Source organism: Microcebus murinus, chromosome 13 (assembly GCF_040939455.1).
Source record: "Microcebus murinus isolate Inina chromosome 13, M.murinus_Inina_mat1.0, whole genome shotgun sequence".
NCBI classification, from domain to species: domain Eukaryota; kingdom Metazoa; phylum Chordata; class Mammalia; order Primates; family Cheirogaleidae; genus Microcebus; species Microcebus murinus.
The window spans coordinates 82,550,457-82,578,281 of NC_134116.1; the positions used below are offsets into that span (position 1 = coordinate 82,550,457).

The following is a 27,825-nucleotide window of genomic DNA, read 5'->3' on the forward strand; positions in this document are numbered from 1 at the left end:
GGCTCCGCGGCGGGGCCGCCCACGACAGCCACCGCCATGCGGAGAGCGCGGGCGGCTGTCCCCAGGCCGGCTCGGGCGCCGCTACGGGTCTGCGGGGGGAGACGGCGGCGCGGGTCGCCGGGCCGCAGGAGCGCGCGGGATCCGAGCCCGCGGGGTGTGCGGGCCCTCCGCCCCGCGCCCGGGCCTGGCTGGCGGACGCGCCCTTCCCGGCGGGGGGCAGCCGTGTGTGTGTGTGTGTGTGTGTGTGTGTGTGTGTGTGTGTGTGCGTGTGTGTTCTGTGGGAACAGTTTGTCAGAAGTGGCTTTGCAGCCGTGTGTGTGTGTGTGTGTGTGTGCGCGCGCGCTGTGTGAACAGTTTGTCAGAAGTGGCTTTGCAGACCTGTGTGTGTGTGTGTGTGCGCGCGCTCGCTGTGGGAACAGTTTGTCAGAAGTGGCTGCCGTGTGTGTGCGCGCGTGTGCTCGCTGTGGGAACAGTTCGTCAGAAGTGGCTTTGCAGACCTGTGTGTGTGTGTGTGTGCGCGCGCTCGCTGTGGGAACAGTTTGTCAGAGGTGGCTTTACAGCCGTGTGTGTGTGTGTGTGTGTGTGTGTGCGCGTGTGTTCTGTGGAACAGTTTGTCAGAAGTGGTTGTTTCCCCAAGGAGAGAGACTGGCTTTGCAATTACGTTTTTCCTTGTTTACTTTACTTAAAACTGGTGGCGTCTTCTGAACTTAAAGTCTTAACGCCCTGCCCAGCTGGCTGACTGGAAGGCTCTGGCCGAGGGGACCCAGAAACACCCGAAGCTGAGTTGCTGGCCGCGGGACGGGAGCTCAGACTGTGCCACTGAATACACAGAGAGCTCGCTGAATCGGGATGTGCTAGAAACTCAAATTACAGAGTCATTTTGAAAGATTTAGTACAAAAAAACCAAACTTCATTAATAATATATCGATTACATGTTGTAACGATGTTTTGGAGACATTGGGTTAAATAAATTATTTCAATCAGTTTTGCGTCTTTCCTTCTCTGTTGCTACTGGAAACAGTAAGACGACACGCGGGGCTCGCCCTCACTTCCGCGGCATTTCCGGCAGCCGTGGCCGCTGAGGGGAGCCCTTCCTTTGCAAAGCTCAGGCCGCCTCCTCAAAACACCAGAGGCGAAGAAGGTTATGACATCGGGAATTTTAAAATAATCGTTATATTGCTTCCCGTGTTGAACATCATATGTGTTATCCATACATGGTTATAACCTTACACACAAGGTTAAATGCGCGGGTTCTCCCGCAGCGCCGGTCGCGCGCGGAGGGGGAAGCGCGCCTGGCAGTCGTGAACCTGTGCGGTCCGGTCCGCTGTCACTCGCGGCCCCAAGGGGCGGGGCTTGGCGCCCTACCCAATCAGGGACGCTGGGTGGGAACTGTCCAATCAGGGCGCGGCAGGAGAGGAAGGGGCGGCTCCCAGGACCCGCCGGGGCCTTTGTCTCCAGCCGCAGCCGCCCAGCAATAACCGTGTTCCCTGCTTTCTCCTCAGCGGTGGGAGGGCAGGTGCCCGCGCCGCAGCGTCTGTCGCCCTGTGACCTGCGGGGACTGGGAGGTCTGTAGGGAGGATGCCGGGACACCGCGGAGGCCGGGAGATGGTGAGCGCGCGGGGCCGGGTGTCCCGGGCGGGGGGTGGATGCGGCCGGAACTGGCTGTGGCGGAACTCGGGCCTCCAGCGTCCGCGGACCGGGTCCCCGCAGGCGCGGCGCGGCTGCAGACGCCTCTGGCCGTCCGGTGAGCTGGGCCGGCTGGCGGAGCTCTCGGCGTCCGTCCCCTTCCCGCAGGTGACCTCGGCCCTGACCGGAGCCTGTCTGGGCAGCTCTGCGCCCCCAGCCCCGCGTCTCCTCAGCGTGCGGGACGACCGGAGGGCCCTCGGGGAAGAATCCCCACTCGATGTGTGGGGCTCCTGCGTGGGCCGAGCTGGGGTCCGTGGGGTCCCCGTTCCTCCGTTCTCCTGTTTAAAATTAAACGAAGGCACCGTTAGAATAGGAGCTTATTAGAGCAAATGCGATTAATTAGGAAGCTCTCAGGCAGGTTTGCGGTTTGGGGTCCACCGGAGGGAGGGGCTTGAAGGAGAGGCTTTTATAGGTGCATGAGGATTCATAAATTTCTTGGTTACAGTTATGTAGTCGCCTTATTTGGACTATCCAAGTGGCTATGTTCTGGTTGCACAATCAGGGATTAATTAGCGGTTTAATAGCTGGTAAAGCTTAAATTTTGTTTCTCTGTAAATTAGTAATTTACAGGAAAAAAAATGCATTTGGATTAGATTTCAGTGTTGTTAGGTAGGAACCCAGATAACTAGAGGCAGTTCAGTCTAACTGCCTCTAAATAGTTATTTTAACACTCCACAGAGAGTCTACTTTGATCCTGCATTTTACAAATGTATGGCAAGTGGGGTCTCAAATCCACCACACTGTGGATCAAATCCCCCAGCAAAACTCGGCTAGGGCTTGCAGTAAAATTCTAAATTTCTAGTTCCTTCACACATTCCCAAATATTAACTTCCCCTCAGCAATTCACAACACTATCATCTATTTGTCCTTTATTTTACTTTTCATGGAGACAATGTTTTAGTTTTTTTTATCATTTTTTTCACAGAGCAGTGGGTGGCTATTTTAAAAATATTAATAAATTATTAAAAATTAAATAAATTAATAAATTTCCATTTCTGAATATTTCACATGAGAGAAAATCAGAATATTCACTTGACACTCCCCTGTAAAAGTGTCTTTCGCCTTTCTTCCTTCCCTAGGCAAACACAACTTACCAGAATGTCTTTAGGTTGAGGTTCTCCTTTGGAAACTCTAGAGGGTGAGGTGTCTTCAGCCATCCTCCTGTCTTTTTATGGTCCTGATTTCACAACTGTCTGTGATGACTCAGAATGCCCGTAAGTTTCCATGTCTCTTGGAGTGTCTAGTGAATGACAGTCCTGGGTCATCTCCCAGAGGACAGCCTGAGGTATGGGGCTGGAGCCTCTCAGAGGTGCATTTGGATGCCCTGGTACTGAGAGGAGTACGCTTTGGGATTTTAATATTTTCTTTCCCCATTTCCAGTTTCTATTTCTTGGAGACACATTGGTAGTCAGCCAGTTGGATGCAGATATTGAAGGGAAAAGATTTTTATTCTCTGGATTTTCTCACACTTATGTAGGGAGAAAAACTATCCTTCAAGAACAAGGAAAGCCCACACCAGCAAAGTGGTGCAGGAACCCACAAAGCAGTTTGCACTTTAGGCCCAAGGTGGAGCAAGTGCTATATTTCCTGGCAGGTTGGTCTTAGAGCTCTTTAGTAATCAGGATGAGGGTGGGAGAATGTCCCAACTGATAGGGTGGCCTGACTTGGCACTTGAGTTAGACATGTCTCTGTTCCTGTCACCACTGCTCCCTCCCTTTGTCACCTTGAAAGTATTTGTTCACTCAATTCAGTTTTTTATTAACTGTAAAATGAATTTTAGCAGTAGAGCTTGAATGATAAGAAAATATTTTCAAAGAGTCATGAAAAATGCAGATTTCAGAAAAAAAAATCTGGTCATATATTTCGTTTGTTAAAAATTCTCATTAACATATTTTCTTCCCCAGAGTGAGTAAATGAGAAAATACCCAGTGTTTGAAGAATCCAGCAAAATTGCTTTAACTCACTGTTTATCTTTATAGGAGGGAAGTAAATTCTGAAGGGAAAAAAATCAAACCAGAATATTTTTCCTCTGCTCTCATACCACAACAATCAACACAGAAGATTTCTTTGACCAAATGTGTGCAAATTTCTTCCTGTCAACAAACAATAAATTTTACAGGAGACACCAGCTAAACTTTAGTAAGTTTGGAGTAAATTTCTTAGGTCTTTTCTTTATTGGAGATGATTTTCAGAGCTTAGCTTTGGGAATCCTACCTGGGGCAAAAAATAGAAAAAAAAAAATCTCTCTTCCATTTTGGTTGCAGAAAAATGAATACAGATTCACAAGAAAGTGTGGTAGAAAAATGGGAGGCCAGGTGCTCAGAGGGATGGAATTTTTAGTCCCAACCCCAACCTCTGGCGAGGGGAGAGGCGCTGAAGGTTAAGTTGATTGCAAATGGCATATGGTTAAACTAATTATGCCTATGAAATGAAGCTTCCATAAAACCTCCAAAGGACAGGGTTTGGGGATCTTCCAGATGTCTGAACATGTGGAGGTTCCTGGAAGGTGGGGAGCCTGGCAAGGGCTTGAAAGCTCTGAACCCCTTTCTCCATACCTTGTCCTATGTTTCTCTTCATCTGACTGTTTATTTATATCTTTAAAAATATCCCTTATAATAAACCAGCATATATAAGTAAGTGTTTCCCTGAGTTTTGTTAGCTGGTCTAGCAAATGATTTAATCAAGTCTACGAGGGCACCATGGAACTCCACTTGAAGCTGGTTGGTCAGTTTTGTAGGCCTGGACTTGCAATTGGTATTGAAGGGGGGGACAGTTTTGTGGGAATGAGTCCTCAGCTTGTGTGATTTAACACTATCTCCAGGTATATAGTGTCAGAATTGAGCTATATTTGAGGATGTTTAGCTGATGTCTCCTGCAGAATCAATTGTTTGTTGATAGGAAGAAATTTGTACACATTTGGTCAAAGAAGTCTTCTGTGTTGATTGTTGCGGTGTGAGAGCAGAGGAAAAACATTTCTGGTTTGATTTTTTTCCCCTTCAGAATTTACTTCCTTTCTATAAATATAAACAATGAGTTAAAGCAATTTTGCTGGATTCTTCAAATACTGGGTATTTTCTCATTTACAATTTTTTTTTTTTTTTTGAGACAGTCTTGCTCTGTCACCCTGGGTAGACTGTGGTGGCATCTTCATGGCTCACTGCAACCTCAAACTCGTGGGCTCAGGTGATCCTCTTGCCTCAGCCTCCCCAGCACTCCTGGGACTACTGGCATGCATCAGGACACCAGCTAATTTTCTACTTTTAGTAGAGATTGGGTCTTGCTCTTTCTCAGGCTGTGAACACCTGAGCTCAAGCAATACTCCTGCCTAGGCCTCCCAGAGTGCTAGGATTATAGGCATGAGGCACTAAGGCTGGCCTCATCTACATTGATAACCCTGATTGAGAAGCAGAGACCTGAGCCCTGTGACTCCAAGCTAAAGCCAGTGTTGAGCCTGCAAAAGAAGGTGATTGAATGCCCAGTGAGTTCTTCCTGGGGAGCCTCACCTGCAGGTGTTCCTGTTCACACCAGCCATGGGAGCATGACTTTATACCGAGAGGTGCTGCAGATCCCTGGAAAGTTGGGGACCCACAGGGAGATTTGTTTGAGTTGGGATGGAAGGAGTGTTTGATGCCCTTTCTGAGAGTGCAATTGTTATTGTCCTGGGGCTGTTTTTAGACATTGACAAATAAAACAATTTCAGATTTAGATGAGAAATGACTTTATTGCAAAGGAGTATTGCAACAGGGGGAAAGTACCAAATATAAGATATGCAAGCCTCTTAAAGGTTAGGCAGAAAAGGGCTTTCTTTTCTAGGGAGGAGTAAATAAGACAGGTAGGAAGTGAGGGCAGGCTGTGGGGTGGCAAAATTACATGGTAAATGAGAGACTGATTTACCCTGAAGGCAGACTGTTCTTAGGAGGGACACAGACAGGGTCTGTGTGCTGGCTAAGGCTGAGGGGGCATCAAAGTTCAGGGGCCTGGCAGAAGGAGTGTAACTTAAATCATATTTGGCTAGCAAATATTTTGTTCAGACCAGTGAAAACACAGTTGTTCATCTAATTGTTTATGAGGCAAAAATGGGAATTTGTAGAATCTTTGGCTTTGTGATAAGTAAAACCGGGAGCACCATCTAAATCCAAACATAAAGGGTGTTTCTTTGCAGTGAGCTGCTCTTAATGAACAGAGGAGGGGGTTGCTGTAATCACAGCTGTTTACAGGATCACCTTCAAACCCCAGCTTCCCCACCACTTTCCCTGGCACACAAGTCCCTTCCATTTAGCCATTTAAATTTAGCCATTCATTAAATTGCTAAGTGTAGCAATTTAATGAAATAATAAATGTAACTAAAGTGTTTTGCTGAGTTCCGTGAATAGTTGTATCAAGTTATTGAACTTGAGAAACAGGTTATGGGAACCCCTGATTTACAAGCAGTTGTTGAGAAGTATAGATCGCCCCTCAGGGCTTGCATCTGGCATCTGAAGTGTGAGCACTGATGTGGGACTGATCCCTGAACTTATGGGTCCTGTGCTAACTCTGGGTGGTATCAGAATTGAATTGTTGGACAACAAATTAGTGTTGGAGAATTGAGTGATGTTCAACAAATGTCACACATTTGGTGTGAGAAGTGTTGACAGAATAATGACATCGCAGGTCAAACCCTTAAACCAACTTTAGGTGAGTGGTCACTGATGAGAATTTAGACCTTGCAGGTCTCAAGAATGAGACTTCAGACTGGGCGCGGTGGCTCACGCCTGTAATCCTAGCACTCTGGGATGCTGAGGTAGGTGGATTGTTTGAGCTCAGGAGTTGAAGACAAGTCTGAGCAAGAGTGTCCCCATCTCTACTTTAAAAAAAATGGAAAGAAATTAGCTGGACTACTAAAAACATAGAAAAAAATTAGCCAGGCATGGTGGCGCATACCTGTAGTCCCAGCTACTCAGGAGGCTAAGGCAGAAGGATTGCTTGAGCCCAGGAATTTGAGGTTGCTGTGAGCTAGGCTGATACCATGGCACTCTAGCCCACATGGGCAACAGAGTGAGACTGTCAAAAAAAAAGAAAAACAACTACCCATGGGGGTTAGAAAACGTTATAAATGGGTATTCCAAAAGGTCAAGTCATATAAATAATTTAAAACAAACATATCAGATTAATTTTTTTTTTTTTTTTGAAACAGAGTCTCGCTTTGTTGCCCAGGCTAGAGTGAGTGCCATGGCGTCAGCCTAGCTCACAGCAACCTCAAACTCCTGGGCTCGAGTGATCCTTCTGCCTCAGCCTCCCGGGTAGCTGGGACTACAGGCATGCGCCACCATGCCCGGCTAATTTTATATATATATATCAGTTGGCCAATTAATTTCTTTCTATTTATAGTAGAGACGGGGTCTCGCTCTTGCTCAGGCTGGTTTCGAACTCCTGACCTTGAGCAATCCGCCCGCCTCAGCCTCCCAAGAGCTAGGATTACAGGCGTGAGCCACAGCGCCCGGCCAGATTAATTCTTATAAATGTTTTTTGCCTAAGCTAGAGGTGTCCACTGAGAAAAGAATAAGTTTGTGGTAAGTGTAAAGAACTTTTCTAACTCCAACGGACAGAGAAGGGCATGGGGGAGGTTATTGTGTCCTTTATAAATCCTTCAGCAAAGTCCAACAGGCAGTTTGAGCATTTAAAGGGTTTTTTGTGGGAGTTAAAAGAGAGCTTTAGATTTCAGCCAGGAGAAAACAAAAAGTAGGCCTCCCATTAAATTTTTATGGTTTTAAAACTTTTTTCCATTTTTGTGTGCAAATATATTAGTTCAGGAATTTCAGAAAAGCTTTGTTTTGGCTGTTGTATATTTGGGTCATCTCAAGTCATGTGGGTCCACTTATGTAGATATTTGCAACCTGGAGCTACACAGGTAATATACATAAGTTTAGCTGGTGTTTCCAAGTGAGGTTGACCTATAAGAGAAAGCTCCAGTTTGACATGTAGTTTCCCAACATTTAGGTGCTTTTAAAAGTTACCAAGGCCAGAGTAGTGTACTAGGTCAAAGTGTGCTACTTCTGAGCATGGCTCCTCAAGGTGTCACCCAAGAGTTGTGAATCACTGTGTTACATGTCTTACAATCTCTGATCACCTTGTGGTAGAAGAGTGCTCAAGGTGCTGGGTGACCAACCCACACATGCACGTTCCAGCTGAGCAGAAAGTCCCCACAGATATTCTTGTAGGGAGGCCCTGAAACTGCTGCACATCAATGAGAAATGTCCCAACATATCGGTAAAGTCTGTGGTTGCCTAGAGCATTTAAATGGGTCAGAGGGAGCAATTGGTTCTTTTCAGGGTGAGAGAATTCATCCTTATGCAATTTTTGGTTTAAATGTTATAGGAATTGGTCACAAATTAAAAAAAAAAACAAGTCTGAATTATAAACCATAGAAATCAGCTGCAATTTTAAAAGCATGCTGTGTAATTTTATGCCAAAAGAAGTTGGAACCACCAGTGCTAGACTGTCAACCATGAACCAGACCTTCTGTCCAGAGGCAGAGGCAGAAAATGCAGGTTTGTTTATTGATTGATTGATTGACAGAGCCTTGCTCTCTTACCCAGGCTTGAGTGCAGTGGTGTTATCATAGCTCACTGCAACCTCAAACTCCTGGGCTCAAGTGATCCTCTTCTCTCAGCCTTCTGAGTAGCTAGGACTATAGGAATGCACCACCATGCCCTGCTAATTTTTTTCTATTTTTGGTAGAGATGGGGTATTCAACTACTGAGCTCAAGTGATCCTCCTGCCTTGGCCTCCCAGAGTGCTAGATTTACAGACATGAGCCACCACACAGGGCCAGCAGGTTTTTAAAATCTTGAAACCTGAATATCCTGTCTGTAGCCAGAGACAGAAACCTCTGTTTTAGAAGGGGAGTGGTTAAAAAAAAAAAAAAAAAAAAAGTTAAGTAAAGTCTAGACCTCACCAAAGAGTAGGACGATCTGAATTCACGGGGACTCACCCCTTATACTCAACGATGTATTTGGAGCCAGAGGAACACAGGGGGCTCTGGCTGGCCAGGTAGTGAGTCCAGGAGGACTGTTTGATGCTTGTGGTGAGGGAAGTCACTCTGCATCTTGTTCACAGCACCAGAAATGTCAACCTAAAGGAAGAAGCTTGAGACACAAAATTTAATTTTAAAGAATTTACTTCATCCAGTGCAAGGTCAGCAGCCTGGGAGACTCAGACTCACGTAACCTTGGATATGAGCCTTTGTACAGCCTTTGTTTTGACAACCCAAAATAAGTGACTGAGGCAAAGATCTCAGTCATTTGAGGTTTATTACACCAAAGTTTGAGGATGTGCCTGTGAAAAGTACAAACCATAGAAGAGAAGCATCTGTGATCTGTGCTTTCTGACGAGGGATGTGGGAAATCACTATTTAAGGGCAGAGTGCATACAGAATGAAAAATGATGGGACAAGTGAGGCAAATGGTTATATTCTTGTAAGACTTCTGTCAGTGCTTTGAAAATCTACATTTTATGTAAGACAAGGTGAATGTTTAAAGAGAAAAAGGGAGTAAAGGAAGAATCAGTTATGTAGATGTCCCTGGGTAGGTGGAAGAATGATTGATCTTGTCTTCTGCCCTATGCCTGAGAAGATTAACTTGGAATCAACATTAGTGTGGAATTAAACAGACTTTAGTTTTTGGAGTAGACTTAGCTTATAGACCTAAAATTACAATTTGTATGTCTTTATTTATGGGAGGCCAGCAAAGAATTTCCTTATGAATGCCTGCAGTGGCAGTCCTTGTAGATACCTGAGCCCTTTTACTTCTCATGAGGATCTGGCTGATGTATGATGTTAGTAACAGCTATTCATTTGGAAGGGAGTGTGGCATGACTCAGCCTTTAGACTTAACCTTCCTTTTTATATAAGTAGTTGGGGATGTTCTGAGATTTTTATTTTCTTTCAAGAGAAATTTATATGTAGTGTAATTATTCTTTTTTTTTTTTTTTGAGACATAGTCTCGCTTGTTGCCCAGGCTAGAGTGAGTGCCATGGCGTCAGCCTAGCTCACAGCAACCTCAAACTCCTGGGCTCAAGCAATCCTTCTGCCTCAGCCTCCCGAGTAGCTGGGACTACAGGCATGCGCCACCATGGCCGGCTAATTTTACATATATATATTAGTTGGCCAATTAATTTCTTTCTATTTATAGTAGAGACGGGGTCTTGCTCTTGCTCAGGCTGGTTTTGAACTCCTGAACTCGAGCAATCTGCCCGCCTCGGCCTCCCAGAGTGCTAGGATTACAGGCTTGAGCCACCGTGCCCGGCCTAATTATTCTTTATATAAGTTTTGGTCCACAAACTGGCTTATAGGGTAACCTGTGCTTGTCTTTTAAACTGTAGATTAGGAATATCCATAGAAGCTTTTAAAATAAATAATACTTTGGTTTACATAAAAGTAAGAATACAGGCCAAGTGTAGTTAGTGGCTCATGCTTGTAGTCCTAGCACTCCGGGAGGCTGAGGCAGAAAGATTGCTTGAGCTCCGGAGTTTGAGACCAGCCTGAGCAAGAGCAAGACCCTATCTCTACTAAAAATAGAAAAATTTGCCAGGCGTTGTGGTATATTCCTATAGTCCCAGCTACTCAGGAGGCTGAGGCAGGAGGATCACTTGAGCTCAGGAGTTTGATGTTGCAGTGAGCTACGATAATGCCACTGCACTCTACCCCGGGGGGAAAGCATGAGACTGTCTCAAAAAAAAAAGTTACAAGGTTCTGGTCATCAAGCCCTACTGGCCTGAGAATCTAAGACATGAGAGGGAGAGGATTATAAAAAACATATAAATCACTGAAATTTGTTTATAAATCCAGTTACAATAGTACAGAGATGTTTATTTTTGAGATCATCTACTTTATTAGCCTTTTTCAATGATACTTTTTATATGTTGTATCTTGTTTAAAAAGGGCTTTTATTCTTGATGCAAATGAACAGTAGTCTCTGTTATTGTCAGGTAATAATCCTAACCACAGCTTTTTGTTGTTGTTGTTTTGTTTTTTGCAGACTCTCTAATCATCTAGAAGTTTTAAGGTAGTAATCTCTCATACTTTCTGAATGAATGTGTAAGTCTTTGGACACTATGTGATAGTCTAACTTTTATCATACATTTCAGATATATCTTTTATTGGACACTCCATTTAAGTGCATTCTTTCTGGTACATTCTATGGATTAATAGATAATAGATAGAGATCATATATGTAGATATAGTTATCTGTTTAGACATGCTTTTTTCATAATCATGAACAATGACACTTTTTTATCTCTTAAACTAACTGAATATAACAACATGTTTTACATCTTCAAATATATATGCATTTCAGTGATATATACACATAAATATTAATGTATACAATGTATTATTTTTAATGAAATTCTGAGTTCAATTTAATCTTATTAGGATTTCGATACCTATTTTGACACTTGCAATTAACTTCAAGTTGTCTTGTGCTTACTTTATTCAGTTTTTACGTCAGGTAATACTATATCATAGAAACATATTGAAAGCATTCTATATTTTTATGTTTTGTATCAGTTTCTAAAACTTGGAAATTGTGTCATTTTGAATGTCTGGTGGAAACAATGCACTCCACTGAGGATGTCTTATCAGTATACTGCACTTTAAGATTCTTTTTTTTTTTTTTTTTTTTTTTGTATTTTTTTGTATATATGCTTTTAGTTCATCAATTAATTTCTTTTTATTAATAGTAGAGAACGGGGTCTTGCTCTTGCTCAGGCTGGTTTCGAACTCCTGACCTCGAGCAATCCGCCCGCCTCGGCCTCCCAGAGAGCTAGGATTACAGGCGTGAGCCACCGCGCCCGGCCAGTATACTGCACTTTAAAGTCAGAACAACTAAGCTTTTCTCTGATCATGTTGATATGATATATATTGATAGTTATTTTCATTCATTTTAATTTGCTTTTAGTTTTAGTGTTTGCTTTTGAATTTACTTCTTTTTAAATATGCATAACATTCACTTGAATCAAATGTTCCTGTCTTACACATAAAGCAGCAGGCATTTTTCTCCACCACGCTTACATTTTGTCTTTTGTTTGTTTACTCTGCAATATTCCTTGGCCATTGTTCCGTACAGGCAAAGAACTTTCATCTTCATGCCTCCAAGTGTTCCAATGTGAGGGTGTCATGAGACTAATCAACCTGTTCCTTAATAGACACAGCTGCTGTTTCCCTTATTTTGCTATGACATATAAAGCCACAGGAGTAACCTTGAAAATATTTCTTTCATGTTGGTAAAACTAATTGCACAATACATTCCTACAATTGGGTTTCTGAAGTCCAAGGATAATGCCATCGTACATTTCTGTCTATTCTGATTATATAATTTTGACTTCCTAGCAGAAATGCACAAAAGTGCCTGTTTCTTTATAGCATCACTGAAAATTGTGGGCTTTTTGACAACTGATAGATGAAAATAGATATCTCTCTGTGGTTTTAGTGTGCATTTCTATTTTCACTACATTATAAGCCACATGCCTTTATTTGTCAACTTTATGACTATTGTGTTAAACAACTGTTTTAAAATCAGTCTGCAGGTATTTCGCTATATTATTCCAATAATTTTAAGTCATTTTGTGTCTTTTGGGGTCTTAACATTTTCATTATATATGTTTTACATACTACTTTTAAAATTTTCTTTTGGATGTATTTATTGTAGTTTTGCTAATGTCTTTTCCACCATTACATTTGCTAATTTTTTTATTGGTTTTATGTATAAAAACCATTTTTTAAAAAGAATATTGTAAAATATTCTTTGAAATATATGTAAATCATCTTAACAGCTAAATAGGCCTTTGGTTAGTCTTTTTGACTAAGGAGAGTCATTTGCTAGAACCTTTAAGCCATTGCTTTGAAATGTAAATAGCAAAGAAGCTAGAGCTCTATCCCACAGTTTCTGTTGGAGAGTAGGAGCCTACTTTCAGCAGGCACCTGGCTCCAAGTTGCAAAACTACCTCCTATCATGAAGATGTAGAAAGTTTACTTTTTCTTTGAATATAGCCAAAACACAGATAACTTCCCCAATCATCTGGTGAATTTAGGATCAACGATATGTGACAAATGGTGCTGTCAAGAATTCTACTTTATTACTAAAGCAAACTGAGGTCTGCTGACCAAGCACAGCAAATGCAGTCACCGAGGCAGAGAGTTATAGTGGGAGAAAGAGACATTTTATTGCATGATGCCATGCAAGAAGAATGGGCAGCCAACACTTAAGACCCCAACTCTCCAGGGACTCACAAGGAAGGATTTTTAAAGACATGGGTACATTTCAGGAAAGCAAAAATTGCAGGCAAAATTACAAATCAGTACATGAAGGTTATACATTTGTTTGGCCCAAGAAAGGTGGGGTATCTTGAAGCAGGAACTATGAGCTATAGGTGGATTCAGAGATTCTTTGATTGGTGAAAAGGGATGTTAAAGTGAGTGTGACCTTCTCCAGGGCCTTCAGAAAGACATTTAGAACAAAGCTGCAGTCAGAGTTCAGTTCTCTAGTTTCCCATCTGCATTTTCCATTTGGTGGGGGTTTCTGATAAACAATTCAAGAACTTATGATAGCATGTTGTCTTTTAGTTTTCCTAGGGAACTGATACACTTCATGTCTCTGGCTTGGTTTGAAGACTATTGTTATTACTGTCTTCTTACCCAGCAGGCTCCCCATTCACTTTTCAAGGCTAGCTAGGTGCCTGGAATTTTTGTTGAAGGGAAATTCTGTCTTTTTCCCTTATTTCCATTCTTGTGGGGCCCTGCAGGCCCTTAAGAGGGGTCCCTGCTTCATCACAACTTTAGGACTAATTATAGTGACCTTGCTTTCTGTTTTTGCAACCTCTTAGCAGATTGCCTGTGTTGCACTTCATATTCTGGTTTAATTATGTAATAAAACAGTTTTCTTTCTGTTATACCATTGTCGAGATTTTTTCTGAGGTTGGAGATAATTTTATTTTTAATTATAATTCCAAACTCTGTCCAGAGTTATCAGACATGATATAAACATAGAAAGTGCCTACCAAGTTTCACTCTAGAGAGCCCTTTCCCTCTCAGGCTTCCAGTTATAACACAAAATTGTTGAGAAGAGTGCAAGTTGTCCCCAAATCTGCAGGCAGAATGGTCTCTCTATTTTGGATCCTCAGTCCCTTCTAGAGCAGCTTGTCCATATTTCTACAAAAATAGCTTCACAGGCAAGCAATCAGTCCTTCTACCTTTTTCAATGCCCATGCCATTGAAACCTGGAAATGATTCAGAGACTGTGGGGCCCAGAAAACCAGCCAGGCTCACACTGCATTGAGTAGGTCTGAGAATCTCACCTTCTCCCTCCTTCTCTTGCCCAAATGCCCACAAATGTGCAGGGGTTTCCTACTACTTCCTGGACCCTCCAAGACCTAAATCTGCAGCTTCAGATTCTGAATCCAGGTCCTAGGTTCTTCAGGATGTGATAGAGCAGTTTCTTGAGTTTCCCTCCTCTCACTTTAACACTGAGGGATACAAAGCCAGGTTAATCCCACCTAGAATCTGTGCTTAAGAACTGGCTTCCACCTGGGATTCATAAGACAGAGCCAGGATTTGGACTGACGATGTACAGAAAACCCTGGGGAGACGTTTTTGGCATTATGAGAGATCAGCATACATGTTGTAAATCCCCCTTTTTGCAGTGGGGCCCTCCCAAGTTTTTCACATTTTGTTTAGTGACCTGCTGCAGTTGTGAGGGGCTCCTGGTGTAAACAGGATCTGGTGGCAGAATCAATAAGGGTAAACAAGCACATCAGCAGTGAGAGGTGAGGGCCACAAAATATTCAGAGCCATGCCCACAACTATACATGCCTATACACTATATTACTGGACTAGAATATTGTTGTCCTTCCTCATATTCAAAGGTTAGCGGATCAGAGGCAGGTAGTATCACACGTGAATCCCAGGGTGGCTGCTATACCAGGGTAGTTCCATTTCTATCCTGGCCCCATAGAGTCATGGCGAGTCTCTCCTGACTGAATCACCTTGGGGAGGGACATCAGCCCAAGCTCACTGGGGCCATTGCCACCAGCTTCTAGGAGTATTTAAGACATTTGGGGATGTCCCGTGCAGACCAAGTTCAGGCTGACAACAGGATCTAATTCTGGTTCTATCTCAGGAAAGGGAAGGTTTCTTCCTCCCCTGACAGAAGAAATCTTGGTTGGAACCCAGTTAGGAGTTGCTCCAGTTTCCTGGTACTTGGGTAAATAACAATGAAGAGGTCTGGAGACACAAACTAACAGATAAACCACTTTCTTCCATTTCATATGGCCATTAGGAAAACAGATGAAGCAGTCACAATCCCTACCATCCAGGAACATTCACTCTGGAGCAAATGGAAAAATGGTTAAACTCAACATCATGTGGTCAGTATAAAGAAGGGAGATGTACAGGGGACTCTGGTTTCATTTGGACACTTCCCTTATATTGCTGTGAGTTCTGATGTGACCACCTGGAGGGTTACTTATGCACAGAAGAGTTGTTTTTATTGTTATTTCTATTGCTTTTACCTTGCTAAGAATAAATATTTAGCTTCTAATATAATTGTCCTAAAAAAAAACCTAAGGAATTTGATTAAATTGCTTGTTATTATATGTTATAGAGTATACTAGAAAGTGGTATAAATATATTGAAATTATACAGACTCTAGGAGTCAAGTTTCTCTCAAGTAGATTGAAGAAAGAGAACTGAATATACCCCATCTCTCTATACCCCAGGGTCATAGAGAGATGAGAAGACTGGAGCCCTCTCCCTGCCACAGCCCTGCCCAGATTCATCCTCTTCTGAGCCTGGTCCAGGTCTCGCCCCACCCTAGAATCTCCTTGCACAGAACTTACTAGAGGAGATCAGAGTATTGGCTGCTTCTCCTGCTGTCTCTCCAGAGCTGGTGCTCACAGTTCCTCCAAACGTAAAAGCAGATAAATGAGAGCAAAAGACTATTGTTTGGGGACCTTCATTTATTTCTCTTATATTAAAGCCTATGTTTCTGGAGATACTCCACCCAGCAATGTGTTTTCCATTCCGTTAGATTTAGTGTTAATGGTTGCTCTATAAGTTTCAGGAAAGTAAATATAAACATAAAAATGAAAAATCCCTCTGAACTTCCCTCCACCCTTCCTTCCTGTATCCCTCCCATCTGTCTATATTTAGCTTGTATTCTATGCATCTTCTTTTAAAAATCAATAGTAGATGAACAAAAAAAGAAATAGGGTGGGCACTTAATCTAAATACTGGGAATTATGGGACATTTAGTATCCACCTCCCAGGGTGTTAAGAGGATGAATTCACAAACTGAGTTTTCCATGCACTATAACATACTTGTGAGCCCACAGTACATGCTCAGCAAACATTGCATTAATGCATGTGCACATGTTGTTTTCCAAATGCAGAATAACTCAGACATTTCTTGCTGCCTTCTCTAGCTTCTGTAAACTTTAAAGGGAGTGCCATGTTTCAGCATGGTGATTGGTGGTCTTCACTTTGGACCAAAAGTATTTTTGCCATAAGAGTGTTGGGTGTGAGGCTCTCTGTGTGCTGTGCCAGCTTTCTCTATCTGAGTGCTACTGATAACAGGTCTAGGGGGAGCAACATCAGCACTAACAGAGGACTTCTTAAACGAGGCAATTCATGGTCCCCTTCCACACCTGCAGAATCACAGTACTTAGAGTGGGGCCAAGATTAGCAAATACTTATGTGCACATTCTAAGAGACTCTCAGTCCAGGTTTTCTATTAGAATTACAAGGTCAGCTTGAAATATCATCACCTGTTCCCTCCATGCAGATTCTGTCTGTTGATCTGGGTGGGAGCATCCATGTGGTTTTAAGTGCCCTGGGTGATTCTAAGTTGAGGCTAGGGTCAAGTACTAGGGCTCTGAGCTATATTCATGAGACTTGATTTCAGACTTTGTTCCAAAGGAAGGTCACAGGGCCTTCTGGCTTGGGTTTTGTAGCTGCAGCTCAGTGTGGCCCATATTTCCATTGTTATAGTAGAATTTACTGGTGACTGTGGCAGGAGAGGGCACCTGAGGTCAGGAAAGAAGAAACACACTTTGGTCTCCATGTAGAAGTTCCTGACTCTCCTGTAATGAAGGACAAGGAAGGATACACTTTTTATGCACTTCAGCGTCCTTCTGCCTGTGGGTGTGGTGGCAGCAGGAGAAGGGATTGTGCTGATGCCTTTAAAGGCATATTATCAAGATGCAGCTGTGATTTGTGCAGATCATCTTACCTAAGAAGGAATTTCAGAGAAGGAGGAAGAAATGGCTGGTTCTCAGGTAATTATGTCACAGGTCAGGGGCTATGTTCACTTTTCTTATTGGAATGTCATATGTTTACACTCTGCAAACCTTTACTCTCCTTTGATGTTTCTACCTGTTGAGTTTCTTTCAACATTTTTTTCCCTTTTTTTTCTTAATGATAGTCAAGAGGCTCAGAAAAATTGTTTTTTCTTATATACTAGGGCCTTCTCTCCATTCTCTCCATCCAGGCTTCTTTATGCCATGAACAATTCTCACCATAAATTTATGACCTCCAATATTAAAAATATTCCCTTTGTGGCTGTTGAACATCTTGGAAGCAAAATCTTTGATGTCCAAGATTCCCAATGGAGATGAGTTCAGGCCTTGGGATACCAGTGAAGAAGGGGACATGTACTGTTCACGTTCTATCTGGATGTTGCATCAGCTCTGTGTAGAACAAGATTAGTAAAATAGACATTAATTGCCCAGAATAACTCAGAAAGTTCTGAGAAAGAGAATAAGTAGAAGGGAGTTGCTCTCTAGGATCCTAAAGAAGGATTATTTACACTATTAGAGGCTGGGCGTGGTGGCTCGCACCACCTGTAATCGTAGAATTCTGAAAGGCTGAGTTGGGAGAATCATTTGAGCTCAGGAGTTTGAGACCAGCCTGAGCAAGAGTGAGACCTTGTCTCTATAGAAAATGGGAAAAAAACTATCTGGATGTGGTGGTATGCATGTGTAGTCTCAGCTACTCAGGAAGTGGAGGTAGGAGGATGACTGGAGCCCACGAGTTTGAGGTTGCAGTGAACTAGGCTAATGCCGTAGCACTCTAGCCTGGATAATAGAGTATAACTCTGTCTAAATAAATAAATAACAACTAACTATTAGAGATTACAGAATATGAGAGATGGCTGTAGTTTGAACTTTGCATAAAACTGACATTTCTTCATAATTAGATTCAGAAATTTAGTGTTTTTACACAGCCGTGATGTCTGTGTGCATTGGCATCTGAAAATAATTTGTCCTATTACAGTTGATGTTAATTTTATTTACTTGGTTAAGTTCTCGCTGACAGAGTTTTTTCACCGTAGAGTTAATTATTTTTCTTTTTATTAATAGGTCCCTATGAAGATTTACCAACTGATGTGCAGAAACCATCACATTTAATCTGGAAGCTCCTTTTTCTTTTTAGATTCCCTTTGCATATAACTTGCTTTGGAAAATGAAGGCCATGATCTTTGTTTCCTGGTCAGATGAACTAGAATACAGCCAGGCTCTGCCACTTACTGGATGTTTGAAAAACATTCCCCTTGAGCCAGAAGCATTGACATAACTGGTGAGCTTGTTAGAAATTCAGGCTTCAGTCCAGATCTCCTGAATCAAAATCTGCACTTTAACAAGATCTCCAGTTCATTGTTGTACACATTAAAGTTTGAGAGATACCTTTTAACTCAGCATGACTTTTTCATCTGAAATATATATACAACTTATCCTGTATGATATAAATATAGCACTCAAAAATGTAGAAGCTTGTGTTGGCAACCTGACTTTTATACTGTATCATCCAGAAAACTATAATATCTATACCAGTTTTGTGGATCTTATGTCATTTTTCTCCTCAGAGTTAGAGAATAAGTTAGAGAATATTTCTGTGTTAAAAATTGTCTTTTTTAATAAATCCAGTCACTCACATGAGTAAGAACCTGTATCCTTCTTTCTCCCATTTCACCTGGAGTCACATTAAGAACTCTTCCCACGGCCACTTTGTAAATATGTGTTTTTCTTTCAGGAACTGTTGACATTCCGGGATGTGACCATAGAATTTTCTCCAGAAGAGTGGGCATGCCTGGACCCTGCTCAGTGGAATTTGTATAGGGATGTGATGTTAGAGAACTACAGAAATCTGTTCTCTCTGGGTGAGGATAACTTCAATACACAATTTGTATTTCACACTAAGGATTTCATATCCCTTGTAGAATGTTTTCTGGGAGTTTCTGCTTTATATGAATGAATTTCAAATTATTGTTTCCAAGGAAAACTGAGGGATTTGTTGGTATAGAAAAAAAATCTTCAACAATCTTTATCTTAACATTAATCTTACTCTTTTTTGAGCTGATCTGTATCTTTCACTCTAGATCAGTGGTAATCCTGGAAATTTAGTGGTATAAAATACTGTTGTCCACAACTTAAAATCCAATTTCCACCATCAATTTCTGATTCACTAGTACTAGGTAACAGAGCTCAGGATGTACAAGTTTCAAGTACTTTCTAAATATTCTAAATTTTATCAGGAAATGGTACTTTGGGATTAATTTTCTAAAATCTTCTATAATGTTCACTCTTCTCTGCTGAGCACAGTATTAGGCTGGTGATTGCAGAATTCTAGCAAGAGTCATGTTACTTTCTTTTAATAAAACAGGTCTTGCAGCCTCTAAGCCAGACCTGATCACCTGTCTGGAGCAAAGAAAAGATCCCTGGAGTGTGAAGAGACCTGAGACAGTAGCAGAACAGCCAGGTAGGTGTGAATGAATGAAGCAGATGACACAGGTGGAGGGGTCCAAAGGTCAAGGAGGAAGCCAGACCTTAAAAGTGTGGTTTGGGAAGCTCTGATCCAGTGGAAATGGTTTCTGAGAAGCCTGGGTTTCTTTCTCTTGTTGTCACTTATGGGCATCTCTCCCTTCTTCTTATGTAAGAACTTGACTTTCCCTTCAGTGATCTTCCTTTGAGGTTACAGTAAAACCCAAGTCTTGTTCATGGTGTATAAGGGACTGCAGGATCTGGCTCTTCTTTCACTGCTTTTCATGACATGGGAATATCTGTGTATTTTTGAGGAACTCTATGTTAAACCATTTTGTAATTTTCCTTTTCGCATCATATCTGAAATGTGTGAGTATAGTGGTGATATTGGTACTAGGTTCAGAGATCCCAGGAACACCACAAGCAGATGTATGTTCTCTGCTCTATGGTTTCCTATCCTATGGAAGTATTAAATGTGATTCCACAGAAATTCATACTCTAGTATTATCAAAACACTAAGTATTTCCATTAATATAATAAAATCTAATGTTATTTTACTTCAAAATTCTGTTTTTAGTGTGTGATCTCTGATTAATATTTTAAACTCTATATCCTTAAATTCCTCAACTATATAGTTGAATTTATCTACTCCCTAAATTTCTTAAATATATTATGTCATTGGGGAGCTTGAAATACTGCTGAGCATATATTAAGCTCTAATATTGACTTTATTTTTTAATAACTTATGTTATTATTTTCTCTTTTTTTCTATGAAGCTTACTGGGACTGCATCGGTCATATATATGTATGTGTGGGTGACATGGATTTTCTTCACAAAGAAGTTGTATAACTATGTGGAATGTAATCATTCAGCATGTGTATACATTGTGAAATGATTAATGTAATCAAGTTAATGAACATATTTATCACTTCACAGTTACCTTTTTTTGGTAATGAGAACACTTAAGGTCTACTCTCAGCAAATTATAAGATACAAAACATTATTATTAGCTGCAGTCACAATGCTACATATCAGGTCCACACAACTTTTTCATCTTATCACTGAAAATTTGTACCCTTTGAACAACATTTCCCCATTTTTTCCCCACCTCAGGCCCTGGGAACAACTTTTGTACTTTCTGATTCTATGAGTACAACCTTTTTAGTTTTCTCCTATAAGTGAAACCATGCAGTATTGTCTTTCTGTGCCTGGCTTATTTCAGTTAGCATAATGTCCTCCAGGTCCCTCTATGTTACTGAAATGGTTAATTATTTTTTTATAGCTAGATAATATTCTATTGTATATATGTATCATATTTTCTTTGTCCATTTAGCATTCACAGACATTTAGGTTGTTTAAATGTCTTAGCAATTGTAAATAATATTGCAGTGAACATGGGAGTACATATATTTCCTTGAGATAACTGATTTTATTTCCTTTGGTTATCTACACACTAGTGGGATTGCTGAATTGTATGGTAGTCCTATTTTTTTTTTTCCAAAGAACTTTCATTACTATCCCAGGCAAGAGTACTGTGGCATCAGCCTAGCTCACAGCAACCTCAGACTCCTGAGCTCAAGCCATACTCCTGCCTCAGCCTCCCAAGTTGCTGGGACTACAGGCATGTACCACCATACTTGGCAAATTTTAGCTGTATTTAGAAGAGATGAGGGTCTCATTCTTGCTCAGGCTGGTCTTGAATTCCTGACCTCAAGTAGTCTGCCTCAGCCTTCCAAAGGATTACAGGTCTGAGCCACCACACTTGGCCCTAACAGGTGTTCTATCCAGGGGAATGTTACATTGTTGCATATTTTTTCCTTCAATTCTGTCAGCATATGCTTTTGTTTTGCAACCTTGACTTTACACAGACACACATGCACATATATAAAATATATATAATATAAAAATAAATCTCATGTTTCCAGTGAATGAACCATTTTTATTTAATTTTCTTTTTAATTTTTGAGACAGGATCTCCCTCTGTCACCTGACTAGAGTGCAATGGCATCATCATAGCTCAAGCGATCCTCTTGCCTTAGCCTCTATTTTTTGTAGTGAGGAGGTCTTGCACTTGCTCTTGCTCAGGATGGTCGAAAACACCTGACCCCAAGTGATCTGCCTACCTCAGCCTTCCAAAGTGCTATGATATAGGCATCAGTCAGTGTGCTTGGCCTAATATTTCTCTTTGTCTTTTGTGAAAGTTTTGACTTAAAGTGTATTTTATGAAGTCAGACAGGATTTGCCTCAAAATACATTGTGCCTAATTGTGACATCTACTGTCATTTGCCTGGGGTGACTAGTGGTGATAAACTTTTTCAGCATCTAGTTATCTTGATAAGTCTTTATTTTTTTCTTCATTTATTACAGAAGTTTTGCTTAGTATAGTATTTCTGCTTTTATGTGTTTGTTCCTTCAGCACTTTGACTATATTACCCAACTCTCTCCTCACATGCAAGGCTTCTGTTGATAAATCCACTAGTATTTTATGCCTTCATTTTTATTTTTAAAGACATTTGGGAGTTTATCAGTCTTTTCTTATTATATTCTTCAGCTCCACAATTTCTATTTCTTCTTTGTGCTTTTATTTTTTGCTGATATCTCATTTTTCTGATTTCATTTAGTAGTCTGTATTCCCATTTCACTTACTGAGCATCATTAAGTAAGTTGGGTATTTTCAATATTGTGGGTTTATTATACATCTCCATTTCTTTGTGGTTGATTTCTGATTATTCATTTCATTTGACTGGGCTGTGTTACTCTGGTGTTTTGTGTATGTTGTAATCTTTGGTAGAGATTTGAGAATTTTAATATTTGAGAATTTTAAAAAGCCACCTTTCACAAACTTTATAAAGTGTCTTTTTCCTGGGGGAGTTGGACACCAATTGACTGTACTAGAGATTTGAGGTGTCTCATATTCTATTCTTATGATATTTCTTTTGTGGAACTATGTTTATTTTCCAGTTAAAGCAATTTCCGCACATTTCTTTTTATGAACCTATACTTTTTATGAACCATCACTTGCTACACCTGTTTTCTGTCTACGGTAGTGAAGTCTCTGCTGCTATAACAATATTTTACCTTTGGTTTTAGCACACCCAGTCTATTTTTCAAACTATAGCAGCATTCCTTTCAGCACTCAGTGTTATGGGAAACAGAAACAAGTCTTGGAAAGGTCCCCAAAAGCTGGAAGGATTGACAGCTGGAAGGATTTTCTTTCTCTTTTGAGGCTGAAGCTGGGAGTTGGGAGTCTACTATGTATTAAGAAAGAGGAAAGGCTGTGGTGGTGGGTAAATATAACAAACTTTTCTTCCCCTTATATGTGGCTCTTGGCATTGTGCTCACCTGGTGTGCTGCAGACTCTTACCTAATTTTTAGAATTTCCACAAAGGCAATTTGGTCAGTTTGTTTTATTACATTTTACATAGCTAAAAGAGAATTAGAGCATGTGTATTGCATTAATATTATGTCATTTTTGTAATATGCTTGGCACAATTTTACATATTAAATTTGTAATATATATTTATCTGATTCTGAAAAATAAGTGGAATAATTTATTATTTTTAAAATTTCTTTCAGCTATGCCTTCTCATTCCACCCATGACTGTTTGCCAGAGCAGCACATAAATGTTTTATTCCAAAATGTGATACTGAGGAGATATGGAAGCTGTGGCCTTGAGAATTTAAACTTAACAAAAGACTGGGAAAGTGTGGGTGAGTTGAAGGAGCAGAAAGGATGTTATAATGGGCTTAAGCAATGTTCAAAAACTACTCAGAGCAAAATCTTCCAGTGTAATAAATGTTTGAAAGTCTTCAGAAATTTGTCAAATTTAAATAGACATAAGATGAGACATACTGTAGAGAAATCTTTTAAATGTAAAGAACGTGGGAAAACCTTTAAACAATGCTCATATGTTACTGAACGTAAGAGAATTTATAATGGAAAGAAATGTTACAAATGTGAAGAATGTGGCAAAGTCTTTAATCAGTGCTCATACCTTACTAAACATAAAAGAATTCATACTGGAGAGAAACCCTACAAATGTGAAAAATGTGGCAAAGCCTTTAATCAGTGCTCATACCTTACCAAACATGAGAGAATTCATACTGGAGAGAAACCTTACAAATGTGAAGAATGTGGCAAAGCCTTTAATCAGTGCTCATACCTTACCAAACATGAGAGAATTCACACTGGAGAGAAACCTTACAAATGTGAAGAATGTGGCAAAGCTTTTAACCGGTGCTCACACCTTACTATACATAAGCGAATTCATACCAGAGAAAAACCCTATGAATGTGAAGAATGTGGCAAAGCCTTTAATCAATGTTCATACCTTACTAAACATAAAAGAATTCATATCGGGGAGAAACCCTACAAATGTGAAGAATGTGGCAAAGCCTTTCACTGGTACTCAGACCTTTCTGTACATAAAAGAATTCATACAGGAGAAAAACCCTACAAATGTGAAGAATGTGGCAAAGCCTTTAATCAGTTCTCATATCTTACTAAGCATAAGAGAATTCATACTGGAGAGAAACCCTACAAATGTGAGGAATGTGGCAAAGCCTTTCATTGGTACTCAGACCTCTCTGTACATAAGAGAATTCATACAGGAGAGAAACCCTACAAATGTGACCAATGTGGTAAAGCCTTTAATACATGCTCATACCTTACTAAACATAAAAGAATTCATACAGGAGAGAAACCCTACAAATGTGAACAGTGTGGCACAGCCTTTAACCAATGCTCATACCTTACTGCACATAAAATAGTTCATACAGGAGATAAACCCTACAAATGTGGAGAATGTGGCAAAGCCTTTAGCCAGTGCTCATACCTTACTGCACATAAAAGAATTCATACTGGAGAGAAACCCTATAAATGTGAAGAATGTGGCAAAGCTTTTAATTGGTGCTCAGATCTTACTATGCATAAGAGAATTCATGCCAGAGAAAAATCCTAAGAATAAAGAATGTGGCAAAGCCTCTAACTGGTTCTCAGATCTTACTATGCATAAGAAAATCCATGCCAGAGAAAAATCCTAAGAATGTAAAGAATGTGACAAAGCTTTTATCCAGTACTGACACCTTTGGGTGCATAAGAATTCTTACAGGAGAGAAACCCTACAAATGGAAAGCCTTTAATAAATGTTTGTTCACATATTACTCAACATCAGAGAGTCATACTGGGTACAAATGGCATAAATTTAACAAATGTCAAAGTACCTTTCAGAAAATAAAAGTCTTAGAGTGCACCAGAGCATTTATACTGAAAAAAAAAATTACAACTATAAAGGGTGGTGAAGTACCTTTACTTATATTACAGATCTTATTGTGCCCAAGAGAATCTATTATGTAGGGAAACCCTCCATTGATTGCCCAAGCTTTATTTAAATTCCTAGAATTTTGATTGGAGAGAAACACTACAGACATAATGTATTCAGAAAAAGCTTTATTCAACAATCACACCTTTGAAAACACCATAGGTTATAGTAAAAGATATTTTACAGATGCCAGAATGTAAAAAAAAATTAATAAAAAATCAAGTCTAAATAAATATCAGAGTGCTTGCTAATGTGTCTGAGCAAGTGGAAAAAAATAAATAAGAAAAAGAAGTAAAAAAAAGACAACTAAGGTGCTAATACTTTTAGACATTAAAGGAAGAGTGTTGATTATAGAGAATAATCCAAAGTTAAAATAGTTCAGTAATTTATGTGTATGTATGTTTAGAAGGAAGAGGAGATTGATTTCATGGAGAGTTATAATTACATTCAAAGTATACTTTTTTGCATTAAAATTTTAGATTTTTTGGAAAATTAAATATTGATGTAATTCAACTCTCAAATTACTCGATGCTATGCCTTTATTCCTAGTGTTTCTGTGAAAGCATGTAGTCAATTCTGCTGCATCAGAACTATGAAATGTCCTTCTAAATTAGGTGGGCATCATTTACATACTCTTCCAAGGAACACTAAGGACACCGAAATGTATGATGCATGAAGAAATCTAAGTGGAAAGGCTTTCTGTTTAACTTAGAGTGTGGTAAGTGATGTCAGAGGTAGATGTTCATAGTAATATTCTCCATTATAGTTAGAAACATTTTGAATTTTAGGAGTTTTATCGGTTACATATTGAGGTAATAAAATACAGTGGATTTTGAAATGCTTTCCCCACCCCCTGTTTTTCCTTTCTCAACAATTGACTAGACCATGAAATGCTTTTTTAAAGAGTATGTATGAACTTGATTTGTTTTAATAAAACAAAATTGTGTTCAATGTTTAAGAGTGTTGTATATTGAATATAGTGTTATCTTGCCACAAACATTAACCTGTCCCACCTTATTCAAGGTTGTAGGTAAGAGATGGTAATAATATACTATTGGGTAGCATAGTGTAATAACATCTTTAGTGACCTTTATTCCAGTAGGCTATAAACTTTAAGTAATTTGAGGAATATCATTTCCATAGGTTATATTTTTACTCCTTATGTAGCTAAAGGGTTGTCAAAGGCAGACATTTCTGAATTCTGAGTGACAACTTATAAAATTTCACCCTGCATTTTTCTTTGACCAGGTGATCTCTCTGGCTTGCAAAACACAAACATTCTTTTATTTTTTTTACATGGAGTCAAATATAGAAGTGTATCACTCTAAAGATAAACTTTAGTTTATAAGAGGATTATGGAGAATATAATTAAGTAAATATGTACCTGTTTTGAGAAGAAAACAAATATAGGAACAAAACAGATAATTCCAAAAATGTCAAGAATTTACTAGTGAAGTAGAAACATCGTGAATTCTGAAAGTATATTTTCTCTGCTTTCTATTGAATTTATTTCTCAAAAATCTTACAGCTCCTGGTTCAGAATCCCCCATGAAAATCCTCTGGTTTTAATTGTCTCTTGTTCATGCTAGACCTAATCCATAATTTTCTTCTACCTAAGTTCATGAAGTTTTCTTTATATAACCTGCTCAGAGATTATATAAATGATTTCTATGAAATTTAATTGTGCTCACAAAATAATTTGAAGATATGAGCAATTCCACAGTGAGTGTATTAAGTTAAATTGTGTTAATTTGTACATTTCATTTTTTTCTTCTCAATTGGAGAATTCTACTTGAGGTAATTTTTTTAGTTATTATTTGTTTCCCTTTTTATAATTGACATGAGTTGGTTAACGTTATTGAGCCAATTTGTTTAGGAGAATCTGGGGAGGCTTCATACATCGTGCGCTGTTTTGATGTTTACATGAAGTGGACAAACACAAGACAGCATTAGGTGTGTAACAGATGCTCCATCATTAGCAGTAAGTGCTCTTTTTGGAGTAAGTTTGTGGCTCCACATAAGATAGAGAAAATAGTCACAAGTAGAAATGGCACTGATTCTTCAGGTGCAGAGAGGACACCTTTTCGTAAGCTACACAATTGACTCTGTGTGAACTTAGAAGGAGAAATTCTGTCTCTTTCATTCCCTAATTATCTCCAGTTCATCTCCAGAGTTGTGGGGGAGAGCAGGCCACCCCCCAGCTCCCAGGCCGGCTCCTCCGGCCTCTGCCCCTGTGTCCGCAGGCTCCCTGCAGCCACACGGGCCCCTTTCCTGTCGTCCTGCCACCGCACGTCACCTCCGCGAGGCATTCCGGACCCACCACACGGCGACTCCCCAGCCCTCCCTGCCAACAGGGTGCCCTGTTTTCACTACAACACTCTTCTTTCTCATGCGCTTGCTTTGGGGTTTTTGTCCGGCTGTCCGCAGGCCGCGGGCTCCGGCAGGGGCGCTGAGCGAACGAATAAGGGCCTCATTACGTGGAGATCGTCGGCAGTAACGGGAAGTACAGCGGGTCCGAGGCGAGGAGCGAAAGGAAGGACCAGGCGGGGCTCCCCCGGCCCTGCCACGCCGGCCAAGCTCGTGGGAACCGGAGAAACTGGCGTCTGCTGCCACCTGGTGGCCAACGCCAGCAACGCGCCCCTGCGGCAGCGTGACAAGCAAACGGCCGCTTGCGTTTGGGGTCCTCAGGATAGTGGCTCTCTAGGGTCTAGGGCAAGGGACATAAACAGGCTTTTCTCCAAAGAAGACACAGAATGACCAAGACATGAAAAAAAAAACAACTCTACATCACTAATCATCAGAGAAATTCAAATGGAAACCACAATGAGATATCATCTCATATGTCAGAGTGGGTATTAAAAAGTCAAAAAACAGCGTGGATGTGGTGGAAAGGTAACGCTTACACGCTGTTGGCAGGAACGTAAATTAGCACAACCTTGACGGAAAACCGTGTAGAGGTTTTTCTAAGAACTAAAAGTAAACCTACCATCCAATCCGGCAATCCTGCTTCTGGGTATCTATCCAAAGGAA

The 27,825-nt window shown here is 40.5% G+C and overlaps 1 protein-coding gene across 1 annotated transcript; it reads left to right on the forward strand.

Annotated features, from left to right (window-relative positions):
* Positions 1-1,425: 1,425 nt before the first annotated feature.
* Positions 1,426-27,575, forward strand: LOC105878811 (uncharacterized). Its single transcript, XM_012778548.3, is given in 5 exon segments — positions 1,426-1,608; positions 18,746-18,872; positions 19,376-19,471; positions 23,051-24,419; positions 24,421-27,575. Coding segments are annotated over 5 exon segments (1,719 nt in total). The 5' UTR covers positions 1,426-1,578; the 3' UTR covers positions 24,518-27,575.
* The last annotated feature ends 250 nt before the right edge of the window (positions 27,576-27,825 follow it).